The 17,320-nt window shown below is 44.8% G+C and overlaps 1 protein-coding gene and 1 long non-coding RNA gene across 6 annotated transcripts in view; one reads left to right on the top strand and one right to left on the bottom strand.

Annotated features, from left to right (window-relative positions):
• The window catches only part of IGSF11 (immunoglobulin superfamily member 11), a 135,857-nt gene that overhangs the window by 23,324 nt on the left and 95,213 nt on the right, over positions 1-17,320 (top strand). The window contains exon 1 of one of the 5 annotated variants that reach the window (XM_068181121.1): positions 3,407-3,632. The exons of 3 other annotated variants lie outside the window; for them this stretch is intronic. In XM_068181121.1, coding sequence (XP_068037222.1) covers positions 3,560-3,632 — 73 coding nt within the window. In that variant the 5' untranslated portion in view covers positions 3,407-3,559. Of the gene's footprint in view, positions 1-3,406; positions 3,633-13,056; positions 13,205-17,320 lie in introns of those variants that run through there. One more of the 5 variants, XM_068181124.1, reaches the window with a different exon arrangement.
• LOC137468910 (uncharacterized) lies at positions 248-3,121 on the bottom strand. Its single transcript, XR_010996251.1, has 2 exons — positions 2,987-3,121; positions 248-1,865 (listed from the first exon to the last, which is right to left on the bottom strand). It is a non-coding gene; the product is annotated as an uncharacterized lncRNA (long non-coding RNA).

The raw sequence follows: 17,320 nt of genomic DNA, 5'->3' as shown, positions 1-17,320 counted from the left end.
GATAACCCAGTAACAAGCTGGGAGACAGCAATGGTGATGTAAGACCTGGCATCTATTGCAGCCCTTGAACCCAATTGCATCCTCACTGGATTTTTAGAGCTATGTTAAGGCAAAAGGGGAAAAAAAAGTAGGATCATCCTGGGAAAAAAGCTTTCTTTTCAAATTTGACTCACAAAGATGTTTTTCATTGAGACATGAGAATTACATTACTTATCATAATTCTTTCAAAGGAAAAAGGTAGGAGTGGTTTCTTTCTTTTTTTTTATCCCCATCCTTGCCCAGCCTCGCATGCACAATCTTGGAAGTATCTTGGCTATTCAGTTTAAGGATCCTATGCGTGTTCTTCTGAGTAATGTACCACAACTGAGTCCTGCAGTGGTTATCTGCTAGCGTCTGATGCCTGGGATACGGCAAAGCACATCTCCTCTATCCATGATGTACTATTCCATCGGTGCCGAGGAAGAGGTATAGACACTCACTGGTGGGAAAACAGGCTGCTAGAGCAGGAAATATCTGTGCTCATAGCTCTAGTATCCAACCAGCTGGAGTGTGCTGCACTCACTGGATTAATGGTTGGCATAAGCCTAATATTTTGGGGAAGGCTCAAGGACAGCTAAAGTGGAAATTCAGAATTCTAGGAACAGTATCTCCTCGTCCACGTCCTTTCTGTACAATCTGCAAGCTATTTTTGGAAGTGGCGATAAGGTGAAGAGGGAGCCAGAGTGAGAGGACTGACTGGTGCATCTGAAGATTATTATTCCCTGTGGCTGCTTCATCCTTCTGGAGTGTGGCCACAGATTGTTCTTGCAGTTGCTGCAAGAGGCAGCTAAAGTCACTTGCTGTGTCACTGTGGTTTGTAGGTATGGTACAGTATCTGCTGTGGTGACCAGATCTGAAAGCTGATTAAAATGCTCCCTGATCCTAGAAGCTTGCATCAGGAGGGAGTCATGTGGGTCCATTTTGGGTAGAAATATTTTCTCTGACCACCAGGCTCTCAATTCACATTATGCTCACTGCACTTTTTAGGAAGCACATTAATTAATTTACTGTACAGGGTGAACTGATCTTTGCTGTTTACCTGCCAGCTGATGCACAGCAGGATGCAAGGAACAGTCCAAAGTGAGCTGGGATGGAATTTGCTAAATGCAGTGTGTCCTTATACTAAAAAACACACTTATTTCCATTAGGTCAAGACAGCTTCCAAGTCTTGGCAGATCAGGAAGGCAGTGCGGCAGTCCTAGGGAGAATATGCAATTTTTCATGTTTTCACTTGATTTGTCTTTGCATCTTTTCATTCTTGGAAGTGATCTGCAGGACTAAGGGCAGTGTCAGGCCAGTGTGCCAAACATGCTCTGTGCTCTCTGTCCTTGACTTTGCTGAAGGAGGTTATGTTTGGCAAGAAGCATTCACGGGCCTTCATTGTAAGTGAATGTGTGGACATACTCATTGTATTCCTCAAGGTGGTCACTGAGAGTATGCACAAGGATGGAGGTTTCCTGGAACTGCTTCTGATCATAAAACGATCATTTTCCTTTGTCCTTTTGCTTGATAAAAAATGCAGTAAGTCAGCTGGAGGAAAGAGAAACAATCTGAGAAAGTCTGAGAAAACTTCAATTCCCATATTGCCACAGAATGAGGGTAACAGCTGGGCTATGACTCTCCCTTCGATGCTTTTCTGAAGTGTTATAGTTCAGATGTTGAACCTTTGCCAAGAGCTGGCTTCTTAATGGAGCAAAACCCTCTTTTAGTCTGCTTGCCCATGGCAGGGCTAGAGTGGAGGGTGCTTTGCAAGAGTGCTAGAACTGTCAGAACACCTGTATCATCAGGTTTCATGTTGGAGAACATGTAGCAGGCACCAGACCAACCTGAAAAGAGACTGCAGGTTACATCCCCTGAGTCAACATGTGTTGCCTTCTCGCCTCTCTGAGCCACCACTTGCTGAATGAAATCCCAGCCCATGTGGCAGTGAGCAATTTTGCTGCCTGATAAAGTAGGTCAAACTTTGCTCCTTGTAAACAGAGTTAGTAGTTTTATTTCAGAGCTAAGATAACTGGTAAACCTGGACTGCTGGGGTGACATTTTTACCTAGTCCTCTGATTTCAGAAGTTTGCCAAAACTTGATGCTGGGCAAGGCAGAGCTTAACCTAGGCTAACCAAGGGTGGTGAGATGGTAGTTACCTTGAGCATACTGTTATTATGGGCACCAGCTTGCTTTTTTTTCCATGGTTCTTAAAGTAATTTCTGTTTTTCTACCCCTGAGTCTTTTCCTTGCCATCTTCACTCCTGGGTGCAGCTCTCACCCACCCCTCTTCACAGGGGTAGTGCAGCCATGTAAAAGGTCAGAGCACCTTTTGAGGCAACTGAGGAGACAGAAACCTGAACAGTGCCTAGCAATAGGGTAGTCTGGGCAGGGGGATGCTCCCAGGGATGGCGAATGGGAAGGAGGTAGGGAGAAGTATGACAATATGGATTCACTGCCCGCAGGATGCAAAGGCTGCATAGCTGTGCTTTGGTGGGGAGGAAACGAAAGTTGAGTGGGGGAATGAAGCAACTGGACATTTGACAGAATTGTTAGAGTTTTCCTTGTCAAACTGCTTATTTTCACAAAGCAAAACTACTGTGATCAGACTTGGACAGGGAGCTGGCTGTGCGTGAGGAGTCATTCTGTGCAAGCTTTCTGTTTGATCCTTTCCCCAGAAGATCACCCTAGATTCAGAAAGGGCTCCTTTCCTCCTTTTCTACCTCTACATACACACTTGATGTGTGCTGATTTTCAACTGATTAATTTTTCTGCGCAGCCTTAAGAACTGCACTGACTTAAGCTCGTGACACAACTTGTTGGCGATTCCTGCGTTACACAGTATTGCAGTTCCTCAACTCCAAGAACTGCCTCACGCCCTTTAGAGGTACCTTGGTCGGTTTTATAGGGGTGCGGAATGCTCGTGTTTCCCAGGCTTCTGCATGGCGGAGTTAGTGTGGTTCATACCTTTGCAGTGTTTATACTGTGTGCTGCAGCGGTGACCGGTCCCATGCAGACCACCCCAAATATTTTGCTGTGTGCTGCCGCTGTCATCTTCAATGCAGCTGTAGGCAGGCTCCGGAAAGAAGCCCCCACGCTGCCGCGATGATCCGAAGGAGCGGTGGGGGTGCGGTCTCCAGCCCTGCGCTGGACCGCACCTCCTCACCCGGGCCGGTGTAGCATCCCTACGGATGCAGCGGCGCCGGGTTGGCGGGGAAGGGGAGGAGGGGGGAACCCCCAATTTGTGCGGAGAGGGGAGGAGGGTGGTGGGACGTGCCGCTGCGCGCCGGGACGGTGCCGCGCGGGGGGTGACAGCCGCAGCCCGGCGGGTTGCGGGGGCGGCTCGGGGCCGCCAGGCTGCGCTCTCGGTCCGGCGGCCGCGCCTGCCGCCCTCCCCGGGCGACCGGGGCTTGGGGCACGGCGGAGCCTCGCCGCGAGCGGGCGGTCCCGGGACGGCGGCGGCACCACCGGCGGCGGCACCTGCGGCGGCGGGGAAAGGCAGGCTCGGCGGCCCGCTCCGCGCTCCTCGCCCGGCCCGGCATGACGCGGCGGCGCCCCGGCGGCGGCGGGAGGTGGGTGCCGGCAGCCTTGGCCGCGCTCCTGGCCCTGAGAGGTGAGTGCTGCACGGGCGGAGCGGGGCGCGGCACCCGCGCACGGGGCATCGCCCTGGGGCCGCGGGGTCGCCGCCGCCGCTGCCACGGCGGTGCCCCGAGCCTGGGGAAGTTTTGATTGCGGTCCCGCCGGTGATGCTCGGGAATGCGGCGGCGGGCGAGTGCTTTTGCAGGCAGGCGTGGGGAAGGAGCGCTGCTCTGCTCGGCTCCTTCTGCTGCCTCCTCTGCAGCATCCTCCCTACTATTCTTTTATATATATATATATATTTTTTTTTTTTTTTTTTTCTTTTTACGGTGCCGTAAAACTTGCTTGAAACTGGGCTTCACGTTAGGCTTAGTTGTCTGGGCCTAGCCCCTTGGTAAGCTCACCTGTGTGGAAAACTCTGGTCTATCCCTCAGGCCCTGAGGCAGCAGGGAACTTTCCTCAGAGATGGTGACAGGCTGCTCGGAGCCCCCTGTGTCCCCCCCATCCTCTCCTCTGCCTCCTCCTTCCAGGCGCACGGCGCACCGCTTCAGCTCTAAGATACGTGCCTGCCCCCGGGGACGTGGAGTCTCCAGCACCTCCCGCCCCCTACAGCCCTTCGGAAATAAGGTGTGTTCCCTGGCCTCTGTGCGGAGAGGAAACAAATTGCGTATGACAGATGCTACTCACATCACTTAGTGCATTGCCGGGGAGCACCAGGAGGTGCTGCATTAAGGGCAGCAGAAGAAACTACCAAGTGCAAGATGTTCAGACTCATCTGTTGATCAGGTGGCAATGCCTCCTTTCAAGTAATGCTAAACTTTAGAGCAGCCTGCTCAGTTATGGTTTACAGAGGTCCACATGGCAATTTTCTTAGGGTCTGCCCTTTAATGCAGGCACTCGCTAAGCAGTTTTGCAGAGCTCAGCTCAGCAGTGAGCAGCCCGCAGCTTTGAGACAGCTGGGCCACCTTCACTGCCGGGAAACTGGGAAACTTGCTGCTAGAGGTTCCTGAGACAGTGAGAGGACAGTAAGAAACAATGGGTTCTCCCATGAGAAGACCAGAGATGTCTCAGCAAGTTCTAGATGAAACCTCCTCACAGTCGAGATCTGGATGGAGTCTGCTGCTTGGGTGGCTGTGCCTTGCTGTTATTGCCCTGTGAGGCACAGCAGGCTTTCCCCTCTACCCAGGACTTGGTTAGAAACATGTCTTGTGATGGATAAATGAACTTTTCACAAATCCTCAGCCTCAAATGCACCCTGCATTCCTGTCCTCAGAAAATATTTGGGAGTCTGAGTCTCATGCATTAACTGGAAATTGCTCCTGCTGACTTCAAAGAGATGAATTATGAAAAAAAAAAAAGTTTACTAGCATTAATACTAGCATTAAGTTGAAAGAAATAATCTCAGCTTTCATACTTTACACTCTTGATTTGCTTTTTGTGATTTTCCCAATTTGGAAAGCAAGTTCAATTATTTTCAGGTTCTCAATGCTACAGGTTTCTTTGCCTGCAGACATTGCAAAGGTGTAAATGTCTATGGAGTTACTGGACTTGCTCCAGTTAGAGGCATATAAGTGGTGAAGTCCTTCTGTTGATATGATATCACTGCAAAAACATACAACAATAAACAGACATAAGGTTAAAATTGAAGGGGTATTTAATTATCCTTTTAAGCAGAAAGATTGACTCAACATTTACTTTTTTTTTTTTTTTGTTGAGGGCACACAGGGACAGTGACATTGGAGAGAACTATGTGTGAAAACACACTTTTCCATGAAATATTTATCTGCAATAGTGTAATAGTTTTTTTGCAATTTCCTTTAAGACGTCATGATTACCTGAATGAAACACCTATTTCTCAAGCTTTGCATTTTTTAGTTTTGTCTTAGGAAAAGTCTTTAGAAGATGGTGGTGATGAAAATAGCTGTGGTACACAGTTATTTCTGTGGTACACAGCATGGCCATATTTTCAGCAGTTCTTGAGTTTGAAAAGAAAACACTGTAAGGGATAAGGAACAGACATACACCCAGGAAAGCTGAAATTAAACTGGGAGAGTTTTTTCTAAACAACATTTGCAGAAGATTAGTAAGTGTTTTTCTGCTCTGGGCTGCCAAGTATGGTTAGGAAGAGTGATTTTAAATTTTTTTTCCTCTTTTTGAGATTTCAGACTGGTTTAGAAGATAGAAGAAAAATGAGGGGTCATATGCAAAGTGATTCCTAAATTAAAAATAAGATTTAAAAGTAGGAGCATCTGAAAGAGTGTATAATCAGGCAAAATACTTAATGCCAAGAAAATGAAAGTTGTTGGGGGGAAAAAAGACCTTGGAGGTAATTCCATCCTTCTCACACTTTATACCTACAATAAAATAAAATTAGACTTCATAGTGATCTTTAAGTCAATTATTATAGTGCCATTTTCTTATGTTGCTTTGCAGTTTGTAGAATAACAATTATTCTTTGTAACTGGTACTAGTTGCCCATTTTCTGGGCCTATTATATCCATGTTTAATGGTCTTGGGCCAAGGGCAGCATCTATGTTTTCCCTCTAAAACATCATAAGCATAATAATTTTTTGTGGAAATATTTTCCCAGGAGAAATTTAGGGAAAGATAGGAGGGAATTCTCTTTAGAGCTTTGAAACCAAACCTGGGATTGCTAATCAATCCTCCTATGTCTCCAGAAATAGCATCCTGCAAATTGTCAAATGTGGTAGAAATCACACATCGGGTACAGTCAGAGTGCAGAACTGACGTGTTTTTTAACTGCATGGTGTTTGGATCCTGTGACACAGAATTGCAACAGGTGAGATTTCAGTGTGTTACAGTCCACTGCAGATGGCTCTTGCAAGACCAGGGACTGAGGGTGCCTGGCTGTAGTGGATTAATGCAGCAGCAGGTCTACAGCTCTTCACATGACTTTTTGGAGTCACTCTCCTGTCGGTCTGAGGTTCTCACAGCCGAAACTCTTTTGGCCTTGCAGCACCCTTGTCCTACCCACCCGTGCTTCCCAGCTCTGCACCAGGTCCTCAGCCCTAGAAAGGGAGTACTCTGTCAGTCCCTTGCCCTTCCATGCTTTTGCAGTTTTTTTTTTAACAGATTGCCATTTGTGTCAAGCTGTGTGGTTTTGTGACGTGTAGATAAATCATTTTGCTCGTGACCTGACCTTGGTCCCCAGTGGTAGGCACAGATGCATTAACTACTTCTTTCTGAAGTGGGCATCGTTCCCTTATTTTGGAAATGATTCTTTATCTCTGTTTCTTCAATACTGCCTAAACTGCAATTTTCTTTTTATAAGGTTCTGTTCTCAAGGGATCTCAGAGTGCCTCAGGAGCAGCTATATTTAGTTGCTCAGTAGTAATATGGATATACAAAGTATGGCATAAACAACTCTTTAACTTAGGAAACTTAGGAATTATTTTTCCTGCCTTCTTGGGGAGTAGTGTTTTTATTCTTGTACCAATAGTACAGATGGAGAAAGCAAGACTCAGCAAGACCTCGTGACCCACTGAAGGTCAGTGGATGCTGGTAGTAATCTTGAGTGTCTTGGAACAAACTGTAAGGAGGATGCTTAAATTTATGCAGCAGGTTAAGCAATAATGTAATGGTCCTCTTTAGGGATGTTCACTACTAAATTGTGGTGAGTCATCTATATTTAGCAGGATGCTACTATCATCGTGCTTTTTAAGTAAAGTGCTTTTAACACAGTTTATTTCAAGGAGAAGTGCATGCACTGAAAATCTGTTCTTTGTAGTTTCCTCCTTGTGGAGCATTAATGGTGCCTTCCCTTTTGTAAGTGTTCAGAGAAAAATTTAGCTCCTGGTTGTTTAACAGACAGCACTGTAACAAAGACAGTTCTCTGGTTTTTACTACTTTGTGTTTACACAGTTATTTTATGAACATTACTTAATTGAGAGTCTCCAAACTTACTTTGTGAGGGCAGTCAGTTTGATTTACAGCATGGAAAACTGATGTGTGCAGAGATGAAATGATTTTCTTGCTGTCAGGTAGGACATTTGCCCAGCCTCTCCTTTAGAGAAGTCACAATTACAGGGCTTCTGGTCATATGCCTCCCTACTTTATTCTCGCAACTGTTTCATGTCTTGTGCACCAGGGAGAAAGCACAACATTTTTAACAGTGCAGAGTGAACTTTTAAGTTTTTTTTTTCATTTTTTTTCTTACAAGTTTTTATCTCTTTGGTTTTGGAGGTCACTTGTGTCCTGGCTTCTGCCTTTTTTTTTCCACTGCTTGAGCTGGGCTGCTCTATTTCATCTGGATTAAGGAATTTGGCTTCATTCTAAATGGAAGTAGAAGTCAAATGCTTTGATGTTTTTGAAAGGAAATTTTTGAGAGAAATTCCACCTTAGGACACTGATATTTTGTCTCTTTGTGGAGTTGTATTGTTATAATACAAGGAGGTACCCTAAGCAAAAAGATATTTTGATGTGAAAAGTCAAAATTTTTCATCCCAAAGATGCCTAAATTGGATGTTTCTGTATTTTTTTTTCCTCCCTGTTTTTGTTTTGAAACACAGTTATGATTTTACAAAACATCCCATGTTTGATAAATTTTGGTTTAGTGGAAGTAACTTCAGTGAAGCTTTAGTGGTTGTTGCTTTTTATTTCTACAGGGCATTTAAAAAGAACTGTGATAAAAACCAACTTGCAGCAATTGGTGGTACCTGTGCACAGTCTCTGCCCATTATTTTGGCCATCTTGACACATGTATGCAAACACCATGTACACTCGTATGTGGCACTGCTCTTGTCCTTTCCTTATTCATTGTGCTGTAGAGCATTGTACTGAAAAAGTCAAGTTTCTATTTAAGAAATACAGCAGATATTTGTTAATATTTCTTTCCCCCTCTGGAACAGTCACTGGAGATATCAGAACAGGACTAGCAGGTTGAGCTCAGTCCCTTATTATTTGTGCATGTGCAGAGCCACAGCTCTCCTCCTGGCAGCATAGCAGTACTTGTACATTTGCATCTCTGCATGAAGCTAATTTCAAGTGTAATTTTGTTATCAGGCTGATCAGATCGCTTATTTAGGGACAAAAACTTGTGCAGTTATTTTCTCATATTGGCTCATGAGCCAACATGAGCTTCTATGAGAACATGAGCTTCTGCTTCACAAGCATCAGCAGGAGAAAGCCAGTGTCTGAATTCCACTTAGTTACCTGTGGGCTTTGATTTTACCAAGAATGCTGAAGCCAGGAGTGTTGTTTGTGGGGAGGCAATGACAGACACCCTGTTGACAATCTGTGGTGCATTTCTGCAGCAGCCTGTCTAAGCAGTCCTGGGCCAGGTCAGCCCGCTGGTCTCTGCTGCCATGGCCAAATTTGGATACTCCCATGGGAGGTGTCAAAACCTCCCCAGTGAGAAATTGGTGCCAAACATTTATCAAAGAGGAGTCTGGTGTCATGTCTGTGCTACAGGTTGCCCTAGGAGTAGGCTGGTGTATGCATTGCTCTGAACTTCAATGCCTACAAAACCAAATTTTATTTTAATTTTAGGGTATGAGCACACTCCACTTCCTTGCCATAAAATGAGTTAAGTCATATGTATTCCTTCTACCAATGCAGAGCAAATAAAGCATCCATCTCCTCCCTTCCTCAGGCAAGCCCCCCCACTTACAAAGCAGCAGATGTAAAACTTCCCCCTTGCCAGAGGCCAGGTTGAGCTGGGCTAACTGAGCCCCCTGGTGCTGTGTCCTCAGCTGGTGTCCAGCAGGCTGGGTGTGCAATGGCCCTGGACACACCAAGCCCTTGGCCTCCTGAGCAGGGCTGTGCAGGCTCAGCTCTCCCACTGCCCAGCACATTAGCAGCCTCTGCCAGGAGCAAGTGGATTGGCACACCCTCTCTGCAGGCCCACTGGGGGGATTACTTCCTAATCCCCACTAATTAGAAGTTGACTAGTGCCTGGAAGCATGAAGGTATAGTGATGTTATGCTTTTTTCATTCTACTTTTTGGGTTTTTTTTTTTGTTCCGCCTAATGTATCTGTGGATGTTCCCACTGTCCTTATAGATGCATGGGCCTCTGTGATTTCTGTTGAGCCCTTGACTTGACTATAACATGGGCTAATCATTCCTGGTAGTTAATTATTGGCTGTGCTTAGAAGAAGCAGAAAAAGTAAAAAGAGAAAAGGAAAATGACAATATTTTCCTTATGTCTGGTCATGTTTCCTGCTCTTCATTTATGCTGAACAACCTTTCTTTTTTTCTCTTGAACAAACAAACAAACACAAAAAGCCCACAAGCAAACAAAACCCACAGAGATGTACCTGTTTCACTTCTTCATTCCCATTTGATAACTTCTTTCTATTTAACTCATCTCCAAGTTAAATTGTCCCAATTTTAACACTGTTTGACCTTTAAGTGTTTTTGACTGGTGAATGGTGAAACCTTTGTCTGCCTTCTGCATTTTCAAATGTGCCATGCAGAAGTAACCTCAACAATTCCAGCTGAGGGTGCACTTTCAGTGTTCATGGTGGCATTAGAATACTTCCAGCATCCTTCCTTTCAGCCTCTGCCTTTAGACACCCTGACAGCTTGCTTGCTTCTTTGACCACCGTTGTATGTTGAACAGATGTTTTCATTGAGCCGTTCGCAGTGATACCAAGATATTTTTCTCAAGTGATTACATTTGAATTAGAGCCCCATGGTATACGAGTAGTTCAGATTATTCTCTCAAGTTCTTATTACTGTCCGTTTGGTAATGTTGAATTTCATCCTGCATTATGCTGCCCACTTGCTGAGCTTTGTCAGATCCCTTGGAAGTCTCTCTCAATCTTCTTTTGTCTCAGCCAGCCCAAATCACTTTGCCAGCTTCCTGTCTCTCTTCCAGATATTAAGGAATAGATTAAACCACCCCAGAACTGGTTAGAAACCTGGGGGTAATCCCTTGTAATCAGGGCCAGAGCGAGGGCAGGGGGAGAGGAGCTCTCATGCCTCGGAGCCTGGGCACTGAGGAGTGGGGCAGCAGCTCCGGACTCAGCCTGACCTCAGCTGGCCTGAACCCCACTGGGGGCAAGGCAAGGGGAGGAGTTCCCACACCAGGCAAGCAGGGGTCAGGTCTGGCACTGAACTGGCATCCTGCCCAGAACAGTTTAGCAGGTGCACTTTGAAGTGACAGAAAATTAATTACTTCGTCCTGTCCTTTTCCTTCCAAAATTAGAGTGGATTGCAGGGCCACAAGTTCCCCTGAGCAGAGATCAAGATGGTTTGTCTCCTATTGTGTACTTTTATGGGCTTAGTGTACTGGGCTGGTTTAACCAAGCCCTGCTGACACTTCCAGGTTAGCCTGTAGCCTCCCTTATGAAGAGTACACCAACTGCAAGAACCACCTCACCTAGGAAGAGTTTGCTTGTCTTTGCTAGTTACAGCCACTTGGGAAATTTCTTTCTTCAGCTGTTCTACACTTCTGGACTTGTCCCTTAAATGTACTGAAGTGATGGGGTTTTGGCTTTTGCAGTTGGCCTTCAGTTTTGCTTTCAGTCCTATCTACAATTTTATGAGGCAATTGTTTAGACTGAATCACTTCTTGTTTCTGTTGTCTGGCCATACAATGTGCTCTCTTGCTTCTCAGCAGTTTTTTTGTTTAGGACACTGAGTACATTTTCAGTGATGATGCTGAGATTGCTTCAATACACCACCGTACAGTGTAACAACTTTAGTTCCCCTGATTTTGGAGTTAGGCTTTTTGTACCCTTTCTGCTTCTAATTGTTTTTCCTAATATGTAAGGGGCACAATGCAGAATTCAGCAACTGTATTTCTCACAGGGATGTTAAATTTGATTGTGTAGCAGTCACTGTTACTTTGTATCTTTAGATCAATTGCAGGGTTTTAGCTTTTAAGTGTGCTGGGACAGGTTGTTCCAAGTCTGACCTACGTGCTTTTAGATGCTGCAGAATTGTAGCCTGCTGTGACTCTTAGCTAATTCCTGCACATCTTGCTGAAGTCACTATTTTTTTCTGTTTTCTTTGACTTTGTTCCTTTGCTCTCACTCCACACTATGGAGTAGATATTCTTTACCTGATCAGGAGGCCATTGGGAAATACAAGTTGCTTTAGTGAGATTTGTTTTTTAGTTAACTTTTCTCCCTCTTCAGCCTTAGCTATCTAGATGAGATTTGTGTATCACGCATCTTGCAGTTTGATGTCTCTGCCTCTTTACCCACACTGTATTTCCAGGCAGGGCATGAGTCTGTGATGAATTCTGCAGCTGTGGGTGCACAGACTGCAAGGCATGTTGGACACTGTGTTGGTTGGTATGGTTGTATAAAGAGGTTGTTGTTTCATGTTCTAGGGGCTGGTTCACTGCATCGAACCTGAAGTGCTTCTTGGAGTTTTTGCTCCAGCTCCACACCACCTGCTCTGACCTGTGCTCCCATGTGGTTTATCAGCATTAGCTGCACTCCGAAATGTTTGTTTTGGAGGTGATATCTCAGCAAATACAGCTCTGCTTCTTGGTTAAAGGGTCCCTGGGAGCTCTGAAAGGAATGCATCATTCACTCTGCTGCCTCTCACTGCCTGTGCCAGTGAAGGGGGCCTGGAACTCCCCACGCCCCTTGGGGAAAGAGACAGGGATGGGTGGAAGATGGGTTGCTTTAGTGAAACAGAAGGCGATGGAAGGCTTCTGCAGGGCACTGCTGAGCTTGTGTGATTTCTGGGCTGCTTCCAACTAACTGTGTGGTTGATCTTCACTGTTTAATGGGGTTTGTTATCTGAACATTGTTATTTGTTATCTCCATTGGTTGTGGAGCTGCTCGTGTGCAGACCTGCTTGGCTTTCTGGCTGTGTGAGCTAGTGACTCGGAGAGGCTGGGAGGACCTTGGCTACTTGGCAGAGGGACAGAATGGCCTCAGTCTGTCTGCAGAATCGTCATGTCCTTGGCTTGTCAAGGGCAGCCCTTCCTTTTGCCCCTGGAACAGCTGCTGCGCCCTGGGCCCTTATTACGGGACTCATCCGCAATCAGCGCCTCCCTCTCCTGTGCTGGAAATGCCTTGGACACGGAGAGCAGGCTTGTGTGTCTCAGCTGCATGGAGTTGCAGCAAGACTGTGCTTTGCTTGTTCTTTGGGGAATGCTCATTGCTAGCTCTACTGTAGCTTTTTTGCATAGTTTCATCTGTTCTCGCTGCTCTCGCCTTTATTCCCAGTGGCTGTTTTGCCTTTTTTCTACCTTTTTTTTTTTTTTTTTTTTTTTTTTTTTTTTTTTTTTTTGCAAGACTTCATCTCAGCTGCCACATTGACAGCATTTGTCTGTTTATGCACAGAATAGGTACAGCACAGGCAGGCTTCCCCCACCCCCTTGGTCCCCATCCTCCAGCCCTCCTGCACTACGTGCCCCGTCCCCCACAGCTTCACCCTGGCTGGGAGCTCCAGCCCTGAGCCAGAGGGCTCATAGCGAGGGCACCGCTGCAGGTGAAGGGGGGGAGCTGAGCATCCCACCGGCTTGTGTTGCATCCTAATTGCAAATAGCCCTTCCGGCGTCAGCAGTTTGTGGGAATAATTGACAGGAGGTGCCGGCGAGGTGCTGAGTCAGAGCGAGGTGTGCTTGCCAAGTCACTGCAGCAGAAGGAGTCCGATCGCCTCGTGTGGAGGGAAGCCAATGGACGGTGGGTTTCCTAGCTGCCTTTTGGGCCTCTTTCTTTCCTTTCTCTGAGGCTGCAATTCAGCAGCAGTGATGCTATGCATGTAAGGGAAAAACTAGGGGATCGGGGGAGCTCTTTATTTTTTGCCTTTTCCTTTTTTTTTGGCTGTGAGCACTGGGATTAGGGGATGTGGACTCCATTCCCACCTGCTGCCACTGGGTTTCTGTGCTGTCATTTCTGTGCTCCGAGCAAACAGAAGCGGTAGAGAACACATGCTGGGGGATAGTGTCGAGAGGGTGGCCCTAGTGACAGATTGATGTCTCCTGGGAGAGGAAAAGCAGCCTGTGACATCCTCAGCTGGGCAAGGGGGATAGCTATGCAAACCGAAAAAGCTACAAAATAAAATTACTGGAAAGGTGTTCTGTCCTGTCCTTCCTGAGGGTTGTTTCTGCTGCAGTGTCCTACCATTTATTTAGGGGTTTGAAATTACTCATTTGACATGCAGGAAGATGAGTGCTTGTCCCGTATACATCTAGCACCTGATGGACCTCCAGGTCAGGCTCGTGAGAGCTTTATCATTTATTCCTGACCACCTTGAATATGGCTAGCATCAATGTTTATACCACGGCTGAATCTGTCCCAGAGGTCTAGATTCTCTCCTTTTTCTTGCTTCAGGGTGACTTCAGTTATCTTTGTTTTTCTCCCTCTCTGCAGCACAGGGTACCTTTTTCCTACCTTGGACAAAAGTCAGTATTTGTTTGACAGTGATCTAAATATATGTGTCTGCTGTGTGCTGCCTTTGTAAGGAGAGCATACTATTTTTGCTTTTAGTAACCACTTTGTGGAAAGAGATGAGGAGCATGAAGACAGAGGCCCATGTATTTTTCAGAACACTTCCTATCTATGCTGCGCTCTGCCCACCCACTTTTTTAATGCTAATCCTTGTATAATCTTTCTCTTCACTGACTCAGGTAACAGCCACGTTATCTAGATCACCATGCAGCTGATGGGGAAAACTGAGGCCCTGAGATGGGAAATGCCTTTGCCATGGTCATACAGGACTCCCATGGCCAACCTGGGGTTAGAGCCTGCATCTACTGACTGCCAGCCCATGCCTTCTCCACTGGACAATGCTGCCTGTCCACCAATTTAATCAGTGGCCTGCTGAATACTTTTCATCCTGAGTTTTTGTGGCAGTGGCCCAGGCCCAGGAAGGTCTAAGCCGTGACTGTCTTGCCTTCAAGTTGTGTTTCTGTGTGAGTTTTGCCCTGCATGGTGGAGATGTGCTAGCCAGGGCCCTCCTACAGAGAAGAGTGAGTCTGGTCCTGAGGCATTGTGAAGTATTTTCTTCATTGATTAACGGAACCTTTGTCTCCATCTGGTTTAATGCAGCCCTTCTTCCTTATCCACTCTCTACCCATGATGTGGCTTCACCCTGAAAACAGAAAAAAATAGAGCATTGTCTGTTACAATTGGGATTTTATAAGATACCTGTGGGAATTAAGCACACAATTCCCTCAGGTTCGTTTTAAACAGCCTAGCTGATGTGAATTTATGTTGGCAATAAGCAAGAGTGGAAGCAGTCCTGTCAGCAGAGCCACAGTTATTCTCCCTGTGTTTGATGTAGAAACTGCTGTGGTAAAGCTTATTTAGCTTTGAGGTCTGTGTGTCAGGACCTGGGACCAGCGCCTTCAAGAGGTCTCTGATGTGAGTGGACCCCATGCTCTTGCCTCTTCTGGGGGTCTTTTCAAGCACTCAGAAGGTCTGTGGAAATACCAGTGTGTAATAACACTGTGTGTAGGGCTGCTGTGCTGTGCTGTGCTGTGCTGTGCTGTGCTGTGCTGTGCTGGACAAGTGCACCTGACATCCACTGGGCCAAGGACTGAACCTGCTATGAGTCAGTCAGGATGATGAAACTCTGCCAAACCAACACTTCTTTCCTTTCCAAGGGGTAAAAACATGCATGGATGGTGAAGAGTAGCATTTAATTGCAACTTACTGCAATAGAATTTGCTTAGGAGATAATTGAGAGATTCTTCTGACAACTGCAAGAATCCTTTTTTACTCTTTTTCTCCACAACCAAATAATGACAACTTGTATCAGTTTTCCACACATGGAGGAATTCAGTGACAATCATCATACTTTTAATTAAAAATAAACAATTATGATATAAAATTATAACAACTGCTGGAGATCAAACAAGTTGTGGAATATAGCTGTCACTTAGAACAAATCAGGACACAAATAAGAAGAAAAAGCTGCCTTCATCCTCGGTTATGAGTGAGAAACCTTTCTGAGATTTTGTTTTAGTGGCTAAAATTATTTTCATAGTGTAATTTAGGTTTCTTTTTGGAATTTGTTCCTCTGGCCATATAGCCAGGGCACAGCTGGCAGCTTCTCTTGCAGCTGCAGGAGGGGAAAAGCGATTCAGGTGGGGATGCTGCTGACCCTGTGATCCAGTGCAGAGCCAGTGGGTCCCAGAAGGCCACTGTTGTCTCCTGCCAGTGATCTGCTTCCAGCTTCTCCTCACCCCTTTCACCTTTGTGAAAATGTTCACTGTGTGGCTTGATGGACACAAAGGAGTGTCCACCTCTAATTGTGAATTTATGTGAGATGGGCCCAAGTTGTGGAAATCTCATCAAATTAGCGAACTGTGCAAGGCTTCCAATCATTTTGGCTTTGCTCAGAGTACAGCTTGGATTATTCTTTCAGATTTGAAGAGTTATTCAGCCTTGGAGCTCAAAATCAACTAAGAGGCTAAAATCAGACTAGGTCTCCTTAGCTTTGCTTAGCTTTAAAAACAGACACGTATTACACTCAAAGGCCATTAAAGCCAAAAGGCTGTCTTAATGCATGTGTATATATATATATATATATATATATATAATATATAATAATGCACATATAACTGTGTACAGTCAAAATAAAGCAGCACTGGGAAATGCATAAGTTAATGATGCCTTCTTATGTATCCTGTATCATTTATGGCATGAATCCTGTATCTTTTATGGCATGAATTTTATAGTCTAAGTGGTAGTAAGATTTGAGGTAGGTGAATAATTTATGGCAAATAATTTATTTAATGAATTCCTCTTCCATTTCTATTTGAAAATTGTTTGTGAACATCCTGCGGTTTCTTTGCATTTTACTTATTTGAAATTACTTACTGAATAGCTTCTACAAATAATATTTGACATGCCACATGCTCATAAGAAGGTTTGTTTTTTTTTTTTAACTGTTTCCTAAGAGGGGGAGCAGCATTTCAGCTCCAGGTTTGGTTGCTCAGCAATGATACAAAGTGAAAGTTCATGCCATAGTATTTCACTATCCTGACAGCTCAAAGTAATGGCTAGAATTAAGCAGTTTCTGAAATGTATCAAGAATTAGCTATTAATTTTTATTAATTTTTCAGACTGTTTGTGGAGATAGGCAAGTTCAAAACTCAGTTTTGCCAGTGAGTGCTAAAATTGCTCAAAATGTGTTACTTCCTTGTAGATTTACGTCATTAAATTAGAATAGCTGCAGAAATGAACAGAACGCTCTAAGGTCCACAGTCAGCAGTGTGCTGTGCATATGCCTGACTTCAGGCATATTCCTGAGTAGATGCATAAGTGGTAGAATGGCAAATTATGAACTTCAGCATATGTTTAAGTGATTTTCTGAATTAGGGACCAAAATAGAGAACAAAGCAAATTTATCTTTCATGAAAGTGAACATACAAGAGAATTCTGTTTCCTCATCTGCAATTACAGAGCACTCTATTTTTCTGAGGGAGAGTGTGGGGGAGTGGTGATATAAATGTTGAATTAAGTTTCAGTATTTCTGATTTCATCAAATACAAAGCAATTTATCTGAAGTTTCTCATACATTTCCCTGTGTTTTTCCCCCTCTTAAATATTGGAGGAAATATCATGAAGAATTGAAGAACAAACAAACAAACAAACAAAGCCTCCACCATTAGTTACAGTTTTTATTTATATCTTAATCTTTTAAGATTTCTCAGATTTCAGAATATTTTCCATGTACTTTTATTGGCTTATCATCCCTCTAAAAAAAGTTAATTTGGAAATATTAAATAGTGCTTGACAAAAGTAAATCAAATAATGCCTCACAGAAAGAAGAACTTTCTCTGGGTCTAC

Source organism: Anomalospiza imberbis, chromosome 2, assembly GCF_031753505.1.
Source record: "Anomalospiza imberbis isolate Cuckoo-Finch-1a 21T00152 chromosome 2, ASM3175350v1, whole genome shotgun sequence".
Lineage (NCBI taxonomy): Eukaryota > Metazoa > Chordata > Aves > Passeriformes > Viduidae > Anomalospiza > Anomalospiza imberbis.
The sequence above is the reverse complement of the archived record's forward strand: the minus strand, read 5'-3'. Positions and strand labels throughout refer to the sequence as shown.